The sequence below is a fragment of the Mya arenaria genome, chromosome 4 (genome assembly GCF_026914265.1).
Source record: "Mya arenaria isolate MELC-2E11 chromosome 4, ASM2691426v1".
NCBI lineage: Eukaryota > Metazoa > Mollusca > Bivalvia > Myida > Myidae > Mya > Mya arenaria.
The window spans coordinates 28,239,283-28,257,040 of record NC_069125.1 but is presented as its reverse complement, the minus strand read 5'-3'; the positions used below and the strand labels follow the sequence as shown (position 1 = coordinate 28,257,040).

At 35.1% G+C, this 17,758-nt stretch overlaps 3 protein-coding genes across 3 annotated transcripts; 1 reads left to right on the top strand and 2 right to left on the bottom strand.

The window, feature by feature from the left end:
• The first annotated feature begins 1,698 nt into the window (after positions 1–1,698).
• LOC128232339 (6-pyruvoyl tetrahydrobiopterin synthase-like) lies at positions 1,699–4,310 on the top strand. Its single transcript, XM_052945840.1, has 2 exons — positions 1,699–1,832; positions 3,446–4,310. The coding sequence occupies exon 2, from the start codon at positions 3,482–3,484 to the stop codon at positions 3,917–3,919; it is 438 nt and encodes a 145-aa protein (XP_052801800.1). The 5' UTR covers positions 1,699–1,832; positions 3,446–3,481; the 3' UTR covers positions 3,920–4,310.
• Positions 4,311–7,048: 2,738 nt separating this feature from the next.
• Positions 7,049–10,754, bottom strand: LOC128230524 (uncharacterized). Its single transcript, XM_052942855.1, has 4 exons — positions 10,580–10,754; positions 8,601–8,674; positions 7,542–7,617; positions 7,049–7,265 (listed from the first exon to the last, which is right to left on the bottom strand). Exons 1-4 carry the CDS (start codon positions 10,721–10,723, stop codon positions 7,059–7,061), a joined length of 501 nt encoding a protein of 166 aa, XP_052798815.1. The 5' UTR covers positions 10,724–10,754; the 3' UTR covers positions 7,049–7,058.
• Positions 10,755–15,812: 5,058 nt separating this feature from the next.
• On the bottom strand, positions 15,813–17,550 carry LOC128232795 (uncharacterized). Its single transcript, XM_052946531.1, has 3 exons — positions 17,257–17,550; positions 16,684–16,827; positions 15,813–16,143 (listed from the first exon to the last, which is right to left on the bottom strand). Exons 1-3 carry the CDS (start codon positions 17,468–17,470, stop codon positions 15,932–15,934), a joined length of 570 nt encoding a protein of 189 aa, XP_052802491.1. The 5' UTR covers positions 17,471–17,550; the 3' UTR covers positions 15,813–15,931.
• Positions 17,551–17,758: the final 208 nt, after the last annotated feature.

Sequence of the window (17,758 nt, the reverse complement as noted above, 5' to 3'; positions counted from 1 at the left end):
TTTCACTCAAGACAAGGAAAACAGTCGTGTTATGGCTATTTCATTGCTAGTAGGCACATATTAAACATGTAAATGCGTCAATCGCTGTGACGTCATTTTTGCTATATACATATGATAATTAACATGTCCATTTTACCATAAATCGAACACTGGGTGAGTGTTTCATTGTTTCTTGCTACTATCACTGTCTTGTCGAATGACCATGTTTTCAATGATGAAACATCGATCAATGTTGTGTTCCTTTTCTATTACTTTTGACAAGTTCAATGAAACTTGCTACTTATATGACTCATTTAGACGTTATGCTTGTCCCTTAAAGAACATTTCGTGCAAAGATTCTTAGACTTGATTTGAACTAACACAATTTAAAGAACAGGGACAGAATCACGAAATTTATCTAGTTAACACGTTATTATGCTACTTAATTACTACGTGGAATTCACAAACCATAACTAGATGGGTATCCTGACAGTGCCTGAATTTGTAATGCACTTATCGGTAACTGGTAAACGAAATTTGAATAGTTAACCAGTTATTATGTAATCTACTAAGTGGAATTCGCAAATCATAACTAGATAATCAGCCAGTTATAGAAACCAGAAATGCATTTATAGATACGTGGTTACTAGTAAATTAACACGAATTTTATCACAAAACTAGAACAGAAACGCCACAATACGACGAAACCAGGTTTTGAATGATTGAATGATGAATGAGCCTTGTGAAATTCAGTTTCAAATGCTTCAAGGTCGGAAATGCAATCACGTGAAAGTACTCCATCCATTCTTCCTACTTATCAGGTTTGGTCACATGACAACCCTAACTAGAATTTCATGAAAGTTCTCCTTAAACTCTTCCTATATACCTAGTTTGGTAACAATGTGTCTACCATAACTAAAGTTATTCGATAACATCTATTTTTCTAGTTTAAGTAACAGAGACCTTGAACAGGACCCTAGGGTTCACAAACGCAATCCCATGAAAGGTCTGACATTAAAGAACATTAAACCTGCACTGAACTCAAGAGAATATTATCTTGGAACATTTCAACATTAAACATGAATTATTACAGGACGTTAGTTTAAAGCAGACACTGATTGATATGATACTTCTTTACGAAGGTTTGCAATGGAAAAGAATTGGGAAATTGTGTTTCTGATTACAAATTACATCAACGTCCGATAGATAGATAGATAGATAGATATCTTTTATTCCTCCAGGTTGGAGAGCAAAACATATATACATAATACAGAAGGTTAATTACAACAGTGTGTATAATATTATGGATTATTGCAATATTATTGCAATGTATAAATAAACATATACAAATGACATAATACAAAAGTGGTAATAGTACTGTCAACATAAAATGACATTAATAGCTTGTATATATAAACCGGCTGTATTCAATTCCTCTCGAAATTGATCGTATACTCGTTGCGGCGAACGTTTAAAGGAGTTCCCACGGACATTCATGCGTTAAAGTTAATGTTTTGCGTAAATACAACGCAAAATGAAATACAAATACAGCATACATGTAGAACACCTACATGTTGCATAAAGATGCCATGAACCTAAACCAACAGCCATTAGCTTTGTCTGCAGGAGTCTATCGGATTTCTGCTCTGTAAATATCGATCAAGCTTTTTACTGAAGCTTGCATACAATACAATATTAGCCTTGGTCTTCACACAGGGAGATTATACGAACGATTGTAAATGTCACAGTTTTATAAATATGAACCAGCATGTATTTAAACACTCTATCAAGATTGTTTTGTATAACACATGTGGATAAAATGTGTGGTTTAATGTCGTCTCGCTCAAAATAAGGTTGGTAAAGCTGTTAACATTAATTCACTTTTACATGTAGTTGTACTGTAGAACTTTGTTATTGAATTATAATTCACAAAACTGTATTTATATTTGTAAATACCATTTGTGTACTTCTATTCAGAATTTAATATACCGTTTTTGCAAGATATAGTGTTACACGTACGTGTTCAGTCTGTCTGATTAATTCAATTCATTTAAAGACTCAAAGCGAAGTATTTGTCCTTTGCCATATCTCGAACATCGTTCAAGATATTCAAATGAACATAGGTATACATGTTTCCAGGTAATACTAATACTAACATGTGTAGTACTAAAAAGTAGTTTGCACTAGTTAACTTACATAAAATATTAAAGTATATATTTTGCTGAAGGCCAATTTAAATAAATTGCTAGTTTTCATCCATTTGTTTTAAATGGGGCGTTGGTAGTCTAAATAATTGTACGTGGACGGATTTTTTTACTATTTTTATATGGCAAATCCGTCACGACGTTAGGAATTAGAAGAAGAATCCCATATTTCATATATCCCATAAACGTCTTTCATTTTACTGAGACTATGTATGTATTTCTTTAGACCTTGTGGTCAAGGATAACCCGTGAAAGTGCAAGCACTTATTTCCAACGGGGTCCTTTGTTTTTGCTGAAGGGACAGCATGCTGAAGAGACAGTGGTGGGATACAAGGAAGTCCGGGTGCGATACCCTAGCTCTTTTTCGAAGAGACCCCTTGGTTGTTTTACGTGCTAGGTGTAAAGCACCGATACACGGGGTACAACTTTCCTGGGTTAAACCAGTACTGAGTACACCACTTTTCCAAGCACTATCCTTTAAATGCCAAGCGCCAGGCAAGGGAGCTACTTGTACCAATTTTTAACGTCTTTTGGTATGACGCGGCCAGGGATCGAACCCACGACCTCCCGCTCCGTAGGCGGATGCCTTAACCACTAGGCCAAGGAGACTAGGGCCTGGAATTTTTTCACCTTTGAACATGTATTTACGCTCCTCTCTTTGCATAAGGGACCATATATACATGTGTTTCCTTAGACGAACCACAAACGCCATTATTATAAGTCTCTCTTTTTTACATGTAACTGTTTAAATCGACACCGGCATGAATAAACGCCGTTTCCGGAAAATACAAATCCACGGGGATGTAAATCTAGCAATTAATTTATAGTCGCCTAAGGCAGACTTTGCTGTCTAGTGTTTTACTTAATTTACTTAAAATTACATGAAAAAATATGTATTTTATCTTTTGAAACATGAAATTTAAATTGTTTAAAATAAGTCGAGAGTAAAACCAAAGATAAACTTAAAGCTTGTTCATACATTGGTGTAAAGTTGCCCTCTCATATACGAATTGTTTTATTAATACTCACGTATTCTTATGCGTGTGAGATGTATACGGAAGTATCGCAAATGCAGCTTGTTTATGTACATGTATGTCCACCAATCCACCTTCATGGCCGTCATAGTCTTTTGACAATTTTTGTACTTAACAGTCCACATGGGGCAAAACATTGAAAAGAGCTTTAATTGAAACATATTTCCATTCAGAACCTTTAAGTTTATACTTCAATAAAATTCGACTGTATTTTTCACTTAAATATAGGTCCAGCAAAGCTCCTGCACAAAACCAAGCGGCTAGATGTCTGGAACGGTCGGGCAGCCCATTGTGTATCTTAGCAGGACCGAGAGCTTTTCCGCATCCCATCGCCTCCACGCCCCGGGGCTCACAGATGAAGAAAACCGCGAAATATTTGGTAAATGTAATAACACCAACGGGCATGGTCACAATTACAAGGTCAAGGTCACAGTACGTGGCCCGCTCGATTCACGAACAGGAATGGTGATGAACATCGCTGACCTAAAAGTAGTTATGGAAAAGGCGATTATGGTAACACTGGACCACCGTAACATTGACAAGGACGTGCCCTACTTCCGGGAACGTGTCAGTACGGCGGAGAATATTGCTGTATATATCTGGGAACGCTTGATTGAGCTGCTTCCAACTGGGTTGCTGTACGAAGTTAGACTGAACGAGACGGATAAAAACGTGGCTGTATACAGGGGCGACACGCAGTAGGGAGATACGTTTTGTTTGTTTGTTTGTTTTTGATTTTTGGGGGGGTGGGGTGGGGTTACGGTATGGTAATTGCCCATTGGCCAGTCTGCAGATCGAGTTGGCCATCTTCGGTGACATCGTCGTCGACTTTCAAAAACGTTATTGTAAGCCATATTAGAAAAAAGCCCTTCAATTAATTCTTATGTAACTTGGTAGACACCTTACATGTGACAATATATTTTGTAAAAAAGCACGCAACACCGGCTCTAAAACTTGTCGACAAATTGCCAAAGATGGGTGATTTGTGTTTGAGTTTATATGATCAATTAAAATTTATGACCCTGTTGCATTTATACAATATGTGGTCATATGATATGCTATATATTAGTAATAAAACAGTATTATAATGGTATTTTTCTCCTTCATAAAGTGTTACTTTGTCTCATGCACATCGACATTATTCCATTTGTGATGTATCTGTGTACTTCAATTATAAAGTTATACTAAGTAAGTCAGGTCTTCATATAATTTATTATATTTAATCAGAAACCAGATGAATCATATAATTTATTATATTTAATCAGAAACCAGATGAAAAAAGCAACGACAGTACTGAAGTTGTGGGTGACAAGACGAGAGGATTTTCCAAACAATAAAATCAAATGAACAGGACTGAAAACCGGGCCCTAATTTCTCGAAAGTTCTTAAGCGTAGCGGGCTTAAGTAGCTTTTTTCAATAAGCCAATCGATTGTCTTATTTAATCGGACACAGTACTTGTTTACTTAATCTTGATTTCACTGAACAAAAATAAGTTCATCTTGATTATCATAAAGTAAACTTGATTTCACTGAACAAAAATAATTTCATCTTGATTATCATAAAGTTAACTTGATTTCACTGAACAAAAATAAGTTCATCTTGATTAGCATAAAGATAATTTCCTTTTATTGTCTTAAGAATTTTTAAATCTTAAGAATGTAAATATTCCAAAACTTATACCCAAACAAAACTAGTGCGCTTAGATTAATCCCCAAGGCGTTGTGGGTTCGACTCCACCAGGGTGTGAAGGTTCCAGTGGTGTTGTCCGCCTCTCACAAAAGAGGTTGTAGGGTCGACCCCACAAGGTGTACTTTCTCGTGACCCCTTAAAAATGACACAGTACTGGTTTCTGCCCAGGAAACGGACGTCGAGAATGATTCATAATCATTCAGCAGCTATTGGCTGTCTGCACAATCGAGCTAAATTGCACGTGTGTAAACTAAAACTAGGACTAGCATTGAACTATTATAAAGACATTGAGTGCATCTTCGCAACATATTTATATTCCAGAACGAAATCAATGTTAGGCCAAAAAAAAAATACCTGTGTTTCCGGTAACATGGCGAAAAAAAATAAGGTCGGTCGGTCGGGATTTTTTTTTTTTAACAGTTTCCATATCATGCAATTTTCTGTTGAATCAGATCAATGATGTTATATCTAAGCGTTTCATTATTTACAAAAAGTCTGAGAAGAACAGCATTGTTTAATGTCTGAAATCATTTCCTTACCTTCGACTACCGTATTTTCCCGCCAATTTTGCCCATGAAATCTGGTGTTTTTTGTATACAATACTCGTTTATAAGTCGCGATCGGTTTTTACAACAAATCAATCACTTCAATTTCTACAAATCTGTGATAATGTTCTACCCAAACAGTCAATTATCAACTAAATTTGTTAATTTGCTTGAGGAAAATTTTCTTGTCAACTGTGAGCTCCTTAGACTAGGCCTTCATGAGGAGGTAGGTTTAAAATAGAACAAGTAAATGTGGATATGGATTTATTTTACTTATCTTTTTTTCGTACAATCAAAGTTTCATTCATATTTATAGTACATTAAAACGTTTCGGTCATTGTTATAAGATTCCCAGACGACACTTATTGATTATTATTTTTTTCGATCGTATGGTATTTTCTTACCAGCCTAGGCGAACTCCTGGCAATCAAATGGGATTATAGGGTATCCGACTGACCGAATTAAATACAAACCATAGCCATGCGCCTTTGATATTATCACCGCTCGTGCTCTGACGTCACAAATTGTACCGTTTGATCTGCAGCCGACACATTCATTGTGTCATTAACTTTCGAAGGTTTTTGTTTGGATTTCAGTTGATGGGACTTATTAGAAAACAAACCTTTAAATGTACCCATTTCACTCGTTTGCCTTTGTGACATTTATCATTTGATATTACCTCATTTATCCATGATTGTATTGGAATGAGTGAAATAAAGGAAACTTGACTTGAAACTTGACTTAAAATAAGGCGAAATAAATAACCATTGATAATTGCGGATAAATTAATGTAACGATTAATGAAATGTGTATTGGAACCTGGCAGTTAGCCTGCATGAATTCGCAAAGCCTAACCGTAAGAAGCCTGCATGATATACGCAAATCCTAATCGTAAAAAAGTAAGTTTTATTTTGGACATCATGGATAAATTACACCGCGAGCTATAATCCTTTTTTTTCATTTTAAAGACAGCAAAATATGTCACTTGTGATTAATCACGTGTTTGGACCGTAAACATGCGTTTGCCAATTTGAAGATATCGGACAGAGTTCGCCCTCCGCCATTTTGTTTTCCTGTTGACATAGCGTCTCGTTAATACATAATAAGGTATGAAAGTTTATTCTCCGAGGACATAGAAAGACAAACAACGAAAATAATGACGATATATTAAAAAAATATATATATATATATATTTTACGATAGATTTTTTTTTTTTACTTTTATTTAAAAAAAAAAGATTAGGGTCGGCGAGGAAAAAATAGGGTCGATCGGGTTACCGGATACACAGGTATTATTTTTTTTTGGCCTTATGAGTGTCCCTTGGCCATCTTGCTTAATCGGAACTCCTCGGCCATTTTCAACCGAGAACATTTTTTTCGATGGAAAATGACCGAGATATTCCGAATGCATCTTGTTAACCTGCGTATTTTATAAATAGCGGCATCATGGGCATCGACTTTCGACATATATACGTCCTGTGATTTCAAAGTAGATGATGCTGTTTGAAAGAAAAGGACAAAACACGAAACAATTGTGAAAGTTTTTACAGTTCGTGTATTTTGATATTGTAACATTTCAACACATTTACTCAGACGATATTCCCCGGCTACCATTTCCATATCCCGTCGGGCAGCTGGTCGCGACGTTTATAACGCGGATTAATCGGGTACGGGACCGGTACACTTTCCCGGTTATCGAAGTCTTGCGTGTAATAGACTCTGCTTCCATCGGGATGGTCGGCAACTCGAAGGAACCCTCGAACAATCAGCTCTCTCCTCACTTCAAACGGCATCTTTGAGTATATTATCACTCTCTGGAGTTGAAAACAAATGTTCATAAAGTCAAACAGTTCAACTCACCAATCATCAGCTACCATCCTCGGTAGTTAGAACATACCATATACGTTTATGATGTCAGACCCAGAGAATATGAGTTTGACTGATAATTAAATGTATTCCCAACCTTTTAAATAACAAAAATGATTGTTGTTTTTTTCTCAAAATTTAACAAAAAAGCTTCATATTTGATTAATTCAAAATTACTGGCTTTCACTTCAGAGCAAATTGCCTATTCTAGAAAAATAACATACCTCTACAGGTTCATCATTTTGATTATTGAAGTATATTCGAGGCGTCATATCCCTGAATTTGAGCTGTACGTCATTGCTCTCATTTGTTAAGGATAAATTTATAGGAGGAAGAAGATGAATAACCGTTCAAACAGTGTGTGTATACCACGTGATAAATTACGTCATATATGCTACGTCGGCGGGCAGCAATTTGCTTAAAATGAAGACTTAAATCAAAGATAACTTTTCTTTTACTACACCATTTTAAATACAACTAAGGGCTGTCTATGCCGCTTAAAGATCCCCGCCTTCGTTTTATTAACGGAGTCTGGTAAGGTGATTAGTTTTAAATATTGATCAAACACTTTGACATACGTGTTTCCAAAATAATGTTTTTACAGTGCTTCGTCAGACGGCCGCTTTGTGAAACGGTCTGTCGAAGTGCTTTAAGAAACTAAGCCCTCAATCAAACTCTGGTAAAAGATCGAATGAGGGGCTCCGTTAGAGGCGTAGACTGCGCTAAGTTTTATTAAAAGTGGTGAAGAAATAGTGAAGATATCTTTGTTTAAATCTGCATTCGAAGCAAAATGTTGCCTTCCGACGTAGCATTTATGACGCAATTTATCACGTGGTATACACGCACTGTCGAAGCCGTATGTGTAGTAATAAATAACAAGTGTAAAACAGTCTTAAATTTAAAAGCAACATTTACAGAACCAGTTTTGACTTGACACACCAAGTTCGTTTATACGAGCCATTTTACGAGTGTCTTCAAAAACATAAGTTCACCTTGAAAAAAAACCCCCAAAATTGTATATATGCAAGTTATATAGATTTTGTGGTCGTCTGCATCGCCGATTCGAAATTCGTTTTTAAATGCTCTCGATTCCCGTTTTTAAAGAAAATATGAAAACATAAGTTTTGTTGTGTCAATTTCACCATGGTCCTTCACATTTGTTGTCACGTGATTTTTTTTCCTAAAATTATTCATAATCAAGTTCGAAAGCTAGTTGGAGTTATGGGTTGTCTGTGGATTGTTAGAGCTCCTATTTTTACTGAGCTTTTATTTTTTAAGGATACAATGTTGGAAGATCTTCTTTCATAAAAGCTATCACGTTCTCCAGCCGATCTATTTTGCACCCGTGTGTCGCTACCTTGAAAAAATAAGTAATAAGAGGCATCATAGTAACTGATAACTTTAAAGGTGGCAGTGCACTAATCATGCTTTAGTGATATCCATTGTCATTCGGAACTCCTCGGCCATTTTTATCGAAAACAACCTCGGATGTATTTGGACGGTTTACATACTCAAAAAGCATTCGGAACTCCTCGGCCATTTTTTTCGAAAACAACCTCGGATGAATTTGGACGGTTTACATACTGAAAAAGAGTTACGTTTAAGTCCGCTGCAAGTAGATCGCGTTGTAATTTTATTTAGCAGTTAAATTTTATGTCTTAACTCTTGGGAATCGTAATTATGTTTGCAATAATACACTTCACTGGCAATCAATTTAAACTTAGATCAATAAATACAACTATAAAACACTAAATTTAATTAATGATATGATTCAAAATTTTACGAACTACTTCAACTGATGTACCGGCATACATCCGAGGTTGTTTTCGATAAAAATGGCCGAAGAGTTCCGAATGACTCAAAAAGTGGTACGTTTAAGTCCGCTGCAAGTAGATCGCGAAGTAATTTTATTTAGCAGTTAAACTTTATGACTTAACTCTTGAGGATCCTAATTATGCTTGCAATAATACACTTCACTGGCAATCAATTTTAACTTAGATCAATAAATACAACTATAAAACACTACATTTAATTAATGATATAATTCAAAATTTTACGAACTACTTCAACTGATGTACCGGCATACATCCGAGGTTGTTTTCGATAGAAATGGCCGAGGATTTCCGAATGAACCATTGTATTCGTTGTCATGTCTATAAGCGCAGAATCACTGGGCTCAACACGGAGTAAAATGACAGACCATGTATTTTAGACAAGCGCTTGGCTGAATTTATAAACGTATTCATCAAAAATTGTCGATGTCTTATCAAATCGTTTTATGCGTAGCGTCAACCCTTAGCACGAACAAGTATCATAAGCTATTATGAAAAAATAAATGAGCCCCCGAAAACACGAATACTAAATGAGTGGCATCCTATGTTGAATATAGATATTTAAGAGTCTCCTTGGTCCATCCTGGAGCATTTGCAATTGTTAATGATAGATTTCCATACAAAATAAGTTCAGATAAAACTTGTACTTAAAGTGACACTCTTATTCAAAATCAATACATACACATGTATAACACACATCGCCATGATTTTGACTGATAAACTAATTACTAAATAATGCATTTATGGAAAAGTATTAATTACTGATAACAAGATTGTAACCGTGTATTTAATAGCAGAAGGCGCAAAAATATTAAATGATTGGTGAATGCTAAAAGATTAACTGTGGTATACTATAGTCTCTTAAGGTAGAAATACCGTGTTTTGTGCGCATTTCTTTCAAATTAAACTCGGTATCATTCATAAGAACCATTGTTTCCGACATTTTGTCATTCTTTTTGGAATATTAAAACAATATTATTAATTGTGGTCAATCTTAAATGCCAAGAATACTTTCACAAAGTATGAAGCATGCTGTTGACACTTGTATTCTGGATTTGGAATTATAGTTTAAAGTGGAAAAAAACATCAGCAAGATCGTTGATCTGATATAAAATGTGCTGTTTTTTTATCGGGAAGCCCAAAAACCTATCCGTCCGCGGACGCTAAACATTTTGTATGGCCTGATATGAATCAACCTCATGTAAAAAGGATAAAAAGGATGGAGAACAACAGTACATGTGTCATTTTAAAAAGGCCAAAAAATTTACCCGTGCCGCTGATGGGGTCTCGTATTTACTTACATCCAACAAGAGCAAAGTTTTAGGCTCTAGGCGTAATGGTTCATAACAAAAAATGAGCCCTATTTAAATACTATTGTTTCTTTCCTTCGGTAAAAAACAACAAAAAAATATTTTTCTAGAAGCACATACCACAAGTTCGGCATAACGAATTTGCCTGTCATCTACGTCAAAGCTCAAAAATTCCTTGGTCACGCCTTCTTCGTCAAAATCAGAATCTTCGTAGTATGCAGAGACGCACGGAATGGCTAAGATAATTAGCCATATTACTGTCATTTTTCCGTAATAGTAAAATACGAAAAAAATGAGAGCAATTAATGCACAATAATTTCCAAGTAATGAACTCCCCTCTAACGGTAAATTTTATACACTAGTTTTATTCCATTTATAATTTTGTGAAGTTATATGTGTCTTACGCTTTGCATTACACGTCATCTTTTCTTTCCAAATTAAATTAAAATGGAAAAGGTTATCGAGTATGTTCAACATACATATATAGACGATTTTAAATTTGCGGTGATATTTCCGGTAACGGTACATAAATGTACCAATAGATCAAGAGCGTAGCTAGCCCTCTATTCATGTGGATTTATAATTGTGGTACGGGGAATCGGGGGCATGCCCCCCCCCCTCGAATATATTTGAAACCCATGGTGCAATCTGGTGCATTCTGGGCGTTCTAATGTGTAATATTTAGTACTGGGAAATGGACAGTGTGGGCAAGTACGCATAATACAACTTTGGCTGATTAAAAAATATTCATGTCAGAATCACTTGGATTCAGCCGCGTACTCGCGTATAAGCAGCTACGCGCCTGCAGATGTGTGATTTAACGTTAGTATTGATTTATCTAAAGTATTGATTTCAGTGTAGCTATCTGATGAGAACTTTTAAATTTTATGTTCACCAGTGCGATTAGCCTACAGTGAAATAATTCATTTTCACCAGTCATAAAGAATAAAGTGTGGATATTAATCGTCATTTATTTTATGATATCAACGAGTTTCATTCATAAAACTAAATTATAATAATTCAAAACATTGCTTGAATTTAGTAAAGCAAAAATATGAAATATCGCCGATATATTATCGGGATACAGAACCAGCGTTATTTTCAAAAAAGCGTTTTTGCAAACTGTACGTCAGTTTATACTTTTTTGTGAATGGTATAACACAATAACAATAACTTTAAAAAAAATCATTTACACCCGAAGACGTTCCTAGCTATCTCTAACCAGAAGTGGGTCATTATAATTTTCATCATTACCACCTTATTTAAGGCATACACTGCTAATCCTAGTAAATTCAACCCCCTTCCAACACAACATGGTGTTTTCTTTGATTTCAAAGTGGGCCTATCTAGGTTGGACCTTTTTGGTACTGGGCCTTTTTGACCCGACACCGTTGAATTTGCCATGAACCTTAAATATTCTGATTCTTAAAGCCAAACTAGTTAGCATTTTGATAAATTATCAGACATCAAGCAGTTAAAAATGAGACTTCCTTTCTGGGGATTTCATTATTAGAAGCGGCCTGGAGGCCGCGTCTATAGGGATACATATTTGCAATTGTCAATGGGGAAGTGTATACGGATAAATTTTAGTTATGAAAAAAAAAGATTTGTTAATGATATCAACTCTTATTCAACTTTACTTAAAATTTGTCGTCAATAACCGTTTTGATGCGTGTAAAACTTCCAAAACGTCATATAAAACGAATAAGCCTAATGTTTAAAACAGGAAATTAAAAAAGTTATTCTTTGTGTTTTTGTAATGACTGGTCGCCGGTCATACGAGTTCGTTATTATAGAAATTTACTTTTTGTGAAAACGATATATTTATGGTAGTAAATAAGCATGTGAGAATTTTCGGGCATATTGTGAATAAAAGTTTAAATTATGCATTTGATAACAAATATAAGTGCCTTAACACGACATTAATTGACTATTTTAAATTTAAGTGATATAAAATGGAAGTACAAAGCTTAATTCACACGATTTTACTAACAAATATAAGTCGCAATAACGAAATTAACACTATTTAAATTTAACTGATATAAAATGAAAGTTCAAAGCGTAATTTACACGATTTAAAACAAATATTAATGAATAAAAGTAGGCCGAAAAGGATCAGGCCGAAATGATATCTCGGCCGAATCGACCCGACACCAATAATTTTATCGGTGATAATGCAAGGTACCAGTCTAAATAATTTACGCATGCCGGAGACGACCGAGTAACTACGATCTAGAAAGTTGATTAAACCGTCATAGTTCGGCTATGTCCGTGTTTATTCGGATTTTTTTTATATTCAAACTTTGTCAGAATGTACCCCTTGATGAAATATCGACCGCTTGTAAGAGTTGGTCACATGGGGTCAAAAACTGATGACTAGGTCCAATCTGGAACACACTAGAGGCATTATGTTTGGTCTAATATTCATGAAACTTAATCAGAATGTTTCATGAACATCAATAGATATATATTAATATTCAATAAAACCCATTCAGGCGCGTCTTTGATGCCTAACATCAACAATCGTCTTGTTTATAGAACTGTTATGCCATCACCGTTGCTTCAATGAGGTCAAACCCAGAACTGCGAGGAATTTTCATGTTTATATGTATTCTCCCTTTCATATCCGCATTTTATACCTGTGTTTTACTGCTAATATACGCAAAATATTACATACTCTTACATGAAATTATTTTGTAAAACAAACATTATTTCAGGTATGTTTCACAGTCTGATTTTCATTAAAATCTGGAACTTTCGAGTATGATGTTGAATATAGACTCAGTTGATTTTTGTGAACTATTACAAAATGTTCATCGATTGAAATCTGTACCGCATGGTAAAAAGTATCTTGCCCTCAGTCAGTTTTCGACGTTGAAAAATTACCTGACTACAGTTGGTGTGATATTCAATATTGGTCTTAATTCGATTTAAGCTGGATGTAGCCAATCGGATTGCGTTGTAATAAAATCAATGATGTTGACCATAGGCTAAGTTTGATATTGAATACCACCATCGATCAATTTTCAACGAGGGTGATTTTTTCACGCAAATAGGCCATTAATTAACGGTCGGAGACGTTAACGTTGTTAACTGCTCAACGTTAAAAATTGATACGTCGTCCGTTGAAAAGTATCCCCTAAGTTCAATATTAAACGCGGCCGAAATCTTATGTAACACCGGCTGCAATGTTTATCAACTGTATCAGTTAGCACTTACACTTTGCGCACTGACGACATTGCAAAGTAGGTAAACCTCCGCTGCAAAAATGGCACATTACTCCGTTGGTCATATGGTACGGAGGTATGGGGTATTGATCTCATTAAGATAATTTATCAACTGGCAAATTTGTTTTTAATTTGTATAAAGTATTTTTTTTTTAATAATTGTAACATGTATGGAGAACGTTGTATTCAACCCATCTCATTGCAAATGAAGATAAGGGTTTTATGATTTGGAAATTAGATTGTAATTGCCAACAAAATAACATTTGTAAACTATTATATAAAAACTAGGGATGGCAACGAGTAGTAAAACTAATACTCGAGTACTCGGACAATCGTTCGATCGAGTACTCGGGTACTCGATTACTCGGAAAAATTGATTATGTGTTCGCAAAGACAAGATTGTGTATACATGTATCTTTAATGACGTATATTGTGCGTTGGTCGTAGTATTGGTCATTTTCACCTTTAAAGTAAACTTTCATTACGTATTTTAACAAAATATGATATAAAAAGAAAACAAATGTTGTTTCAGGCTTTTAATTTGTCTTATTCGTTTCATTTTATACATGTTTGCACTGCAGAAATGAACAACAATCAGAATTACAATGAACGAAAATTAATAGCATACATAAAAATAGTGAACAAAATTTAATACGAAGTTCAGTTGTTTACTCTACATTTTTTTTTAAATGATAGTTTTTCGTACTGTGTTATTGTTGTTTGCCTCATTAATATTCATAATTCTTGATTTAAAATGTCAAACAATCAATTGGGATATTCATTGCAAAAATAGTTAAAATACACCCATTTAGAAATCAATTCTCGATACACTTTTGCTCGTTAGCGTCCATTGTTTGGTGAAAGGTCTCTAATATGTATACAATAGAATTCTGTAGGTGAAAGTACCGCTATCCAAACTTCGCTAATTGACATCTGTGCTATTTGAAATAGGGGTCCTTTGTTGACAGTTTGCAACTATCACAACAACTGTCAACTAATTGATTGAGGTCAAATGTGTACACAGCGGGGATTAGAGGGACCGTAAATTGTCCTCTTGGCAACTAACCAGATCTGATATTTTATCTGTAAATCGTGTATTTGGTGATTTTTATACATTTTTTTTAATTTTTTTCCGAGTACTCGAGTACTCGGACGTTCGATCGAGTACTCGGGTACTCGTTGCCATCCCTAAAAACACATTTAATAATGTAACACAATAATGCGGTTTTTAATACGGGTTCAATGTACCACTTCTTCTTCTAGTGAACTAACTCACTCAACGCAAATAAATGACGAATAAAAAAGTTCGTGGTCGATGACTGTTTGGTTCAAAGTGCCGAAAAGGATGATTTCATTTCCACCTCTAGTGTACCAAAAGTAATATTTCACGAAGGCTTATATTTGTTTTTGTTTTTTCATAAATGTCATATTAAAACTTTAAAAACTACTGACAATACTACACGTGTGAATCCGCACTTGATACTAGCCTCTTGAAGTCTTCTTCGACAAGCACCGACTGCCGGGAGTTGGACATATAAAATAGTTCATACTTATAACTACAAATATAGCGACCTCTAAAACGTCTCACCCACGTAAAAATATCGCCCATTCACCCCACAAGCACACTGAATATTTATTTCAAGCATATTATATTACATTGAAAGATTATGTCATCTTGGCATCAGTTCGAAACAGACAACTCTCATGTTATTATCTTCCATAGCCGAAAATCATACTTTTAAAACGTTTTTTTATTCATTATAATCATAATATATAATTTCTTAAAATACTAAGTTCTAAAGTAATTTTAGTTTAAACATATTTATTTTACAACGATTGTTAAACAAGTTATTACAACATTATATTGATCACTCTCGTTGGCACGATTTTACGCGAGAATGTGGTCTTTTGTTGTGGGGGAAACCGGAGATACCGGAGAAAACCAACTTGTTCGGCTTAGTGACCACTAACCATACTCACATGCGCCCAGGCCGGGAATCGAACCCGGGTCGCCTAGGTGAGAAGCAAGTGCGCTAGCCACTGCGCTAACCAGGCTCTTTTACTTTTCAAAACTAACAGTATCTGGATTTTGTTTTAAATGGTACACAGAGTTACGCTTTACTTTTAGACAAAAAAGAGTAATTCAATGAAAAAACAAACAAAATAATTTCAACACAAAGATGTAAATGATTTTTTTACAATAATATACCGATATTAACACATAACGTATATGCATCTTTACAACCTAGAACTTGTTATAAACTGAATGCGCCCCGCCGGTCTGCTGCTCTGGGGGTCGGGCAATGATGTATATGACCCCCGCGACAAGACTAGCAATCCCCGCAACGATGCATAGAGCAAAGCCAGCATGCAAATGTACTTGTTGGCCGTTTTTCAGCAAGTTCTTTACATCGTCATTTATAGCAAATAGAACACATCCCACGATAGCCAGAACGCCTGAAATGTGACCAATACCAAACTGTTATAATTATCATAATAATATACAAAAACATTCAGCTTGGACATACTCTGATATCGAAGCAAATGCATCCAAACATTGCTTTCATTCCCAAAACATTGTCACTGTTCTTTAAAGTGATGCTCATAATTTAAATCAATACATACAGATGTCTAACAAACATATGAGTGATAATCCTTTAACCACCTACTAAGTAATCCATGCATGGAAAAATACTGCTAACAATGTTATATGGCTTATATGGCGAAAACGATTAATTATTTATTCAGTGTTACATTTTAACAAGTCAAGTCAAATAAAATACATCGAAACCATAGTTAATTAAATACTTCTAAAACATGGACACCGTTATTAAGGCAAACCTGTGTCACAGACAGTCATTAGTCATCGAAGCAAATAAAACACATCTAACATTAGCCAATACTTTTGAAACTTGGAAAGAGCTTTTAGGCAAACACAACACATCCTTTCTGTGTCATAGACAGTCAATGAGGCAATGATCATGATGATTTCCTAACCTGCAATGATGCACTTGATGCCTGATATTTTGGTGTAGAGAACAGTCCTCTTTAGAGCGATTTTGACGGCCGCCCATAATGTTGCGGAGAACATTAAACCAACAGCAATGATCTCCACGGCCCGGGTGGTGATTATCACCGTGGCTGATTGGAAAAGAAACAAAAATACAAGTGATATATTTTGATTGCTGAAGGAAACAAGTGGATGTCCGTTGTTGGTTGTTCTGGTTTTGTTTGTGTTTATATCTCTGAATATTGAAATAAATTTGATTATAGAGCTGGATGGGAGAAGTTTTAGTTTAAATCAATTACTCAACTTTGTATCCTATCTAATACACTGATATGATTGAATATTTTGAAATAAATTTCTTCTCTTTTACTCAGTTTTTGAAACATAAAAAAAAGTTTTTTAAAATACTTTTTGGGCTAGACATTGTTGTTCTATGGTGATTTATAATAAAACACTTCCGTAATAATTTAATGAACATGTTAATGTATATACAAATAGGTAAATACAAAATGAGTATTAAAGTCAATTATTGTAAAACTTAAAACAAAGAATAGACGACTTACGCAAGTCCAGTCCTCGTTCATCAAAACCAAAACATCCGCTTATGCTTTGTCCACTGCCTTGCCCCTTTATGCACAGTTTCCAAAGCCCGAAGTATATTTCTTCTGACACACCGGAGTTGGATGCGGAGGCATAAAGCCAGTAGGGTATAGCCAGTCCAACTGTGTTCAAAACACAAGCAAAACTTGACACTATTAACGCGATTTTTGCATTCATTTTCCCTTTGTATTTGTTTTTAATACCTTCAAAGCTTAGTCCTGTGCCTTTTGTTATTGCATTACCGATAAATGCGTGTACTTTGGTCAATATGAAGTGACTGAGGGGATGGCCTTTATCTTAAGAATCACTGTATCTATTGCGAAATGTTCAAACATGTACATGAAATGTATGTAGTTTATAACAGAGATTATATCGTAAAGTTGCGTCATTCATATCATACTATGAAACTCTTTGTAATGGTCAGTGACGAAATATAGAACATTATTGTTAACTTCTTTGTTGTTT

Coding starts and splice junctions, on each gene's coding strand:
- LOC128232795 (XM_052946531.1), bottom strand. CDS start 17,470: ATGAATGCAAAAATCGCGTTAATAGTGTCAAGTTTTGCTTGTGTTTTG. Junction 16,828..17,256: donor TGAACGAGGACTGGACTTGC/GTAAGTCGTCTA, acceptor TTTTCCAATCAG/CCACGGTGATAATCACCACC. Junction 16,144..16,683: donor CATCAAGTGCATCATTGCAG/GTTAGGAAATCA, acceptor GTCACATTTCAG/GCGTTCTGGCTATCGTGGGA.
- LOC128232339 (XM_052945840.1), top strand. CDS start 3,482: ATGTCTGGAACGGTCGGGCAGCCCATTGTGTATCTTAGCAGGACCGAG.
- LOC128230524 (XM_052942855.1), bottom strand. CDS start 10,723: ATGACAGTAATATGGCTAATTATCTTAGCCATTCCGTGCGTCTCTGCA. Junction 7,618..8,600: donor AAAGAAGATCTTCCAACATT/GTATCCTTAAAA, acceptor AACAAATGAGAG/CAATGACGTACAGCTCAAAT. Junction 7,266..7,541: donor AAAATGATGAACCTGTAGAG/GTATGTTATTTT, acceptor TTTCAACTCCAG/AGAGTGATAATATACTCAAA.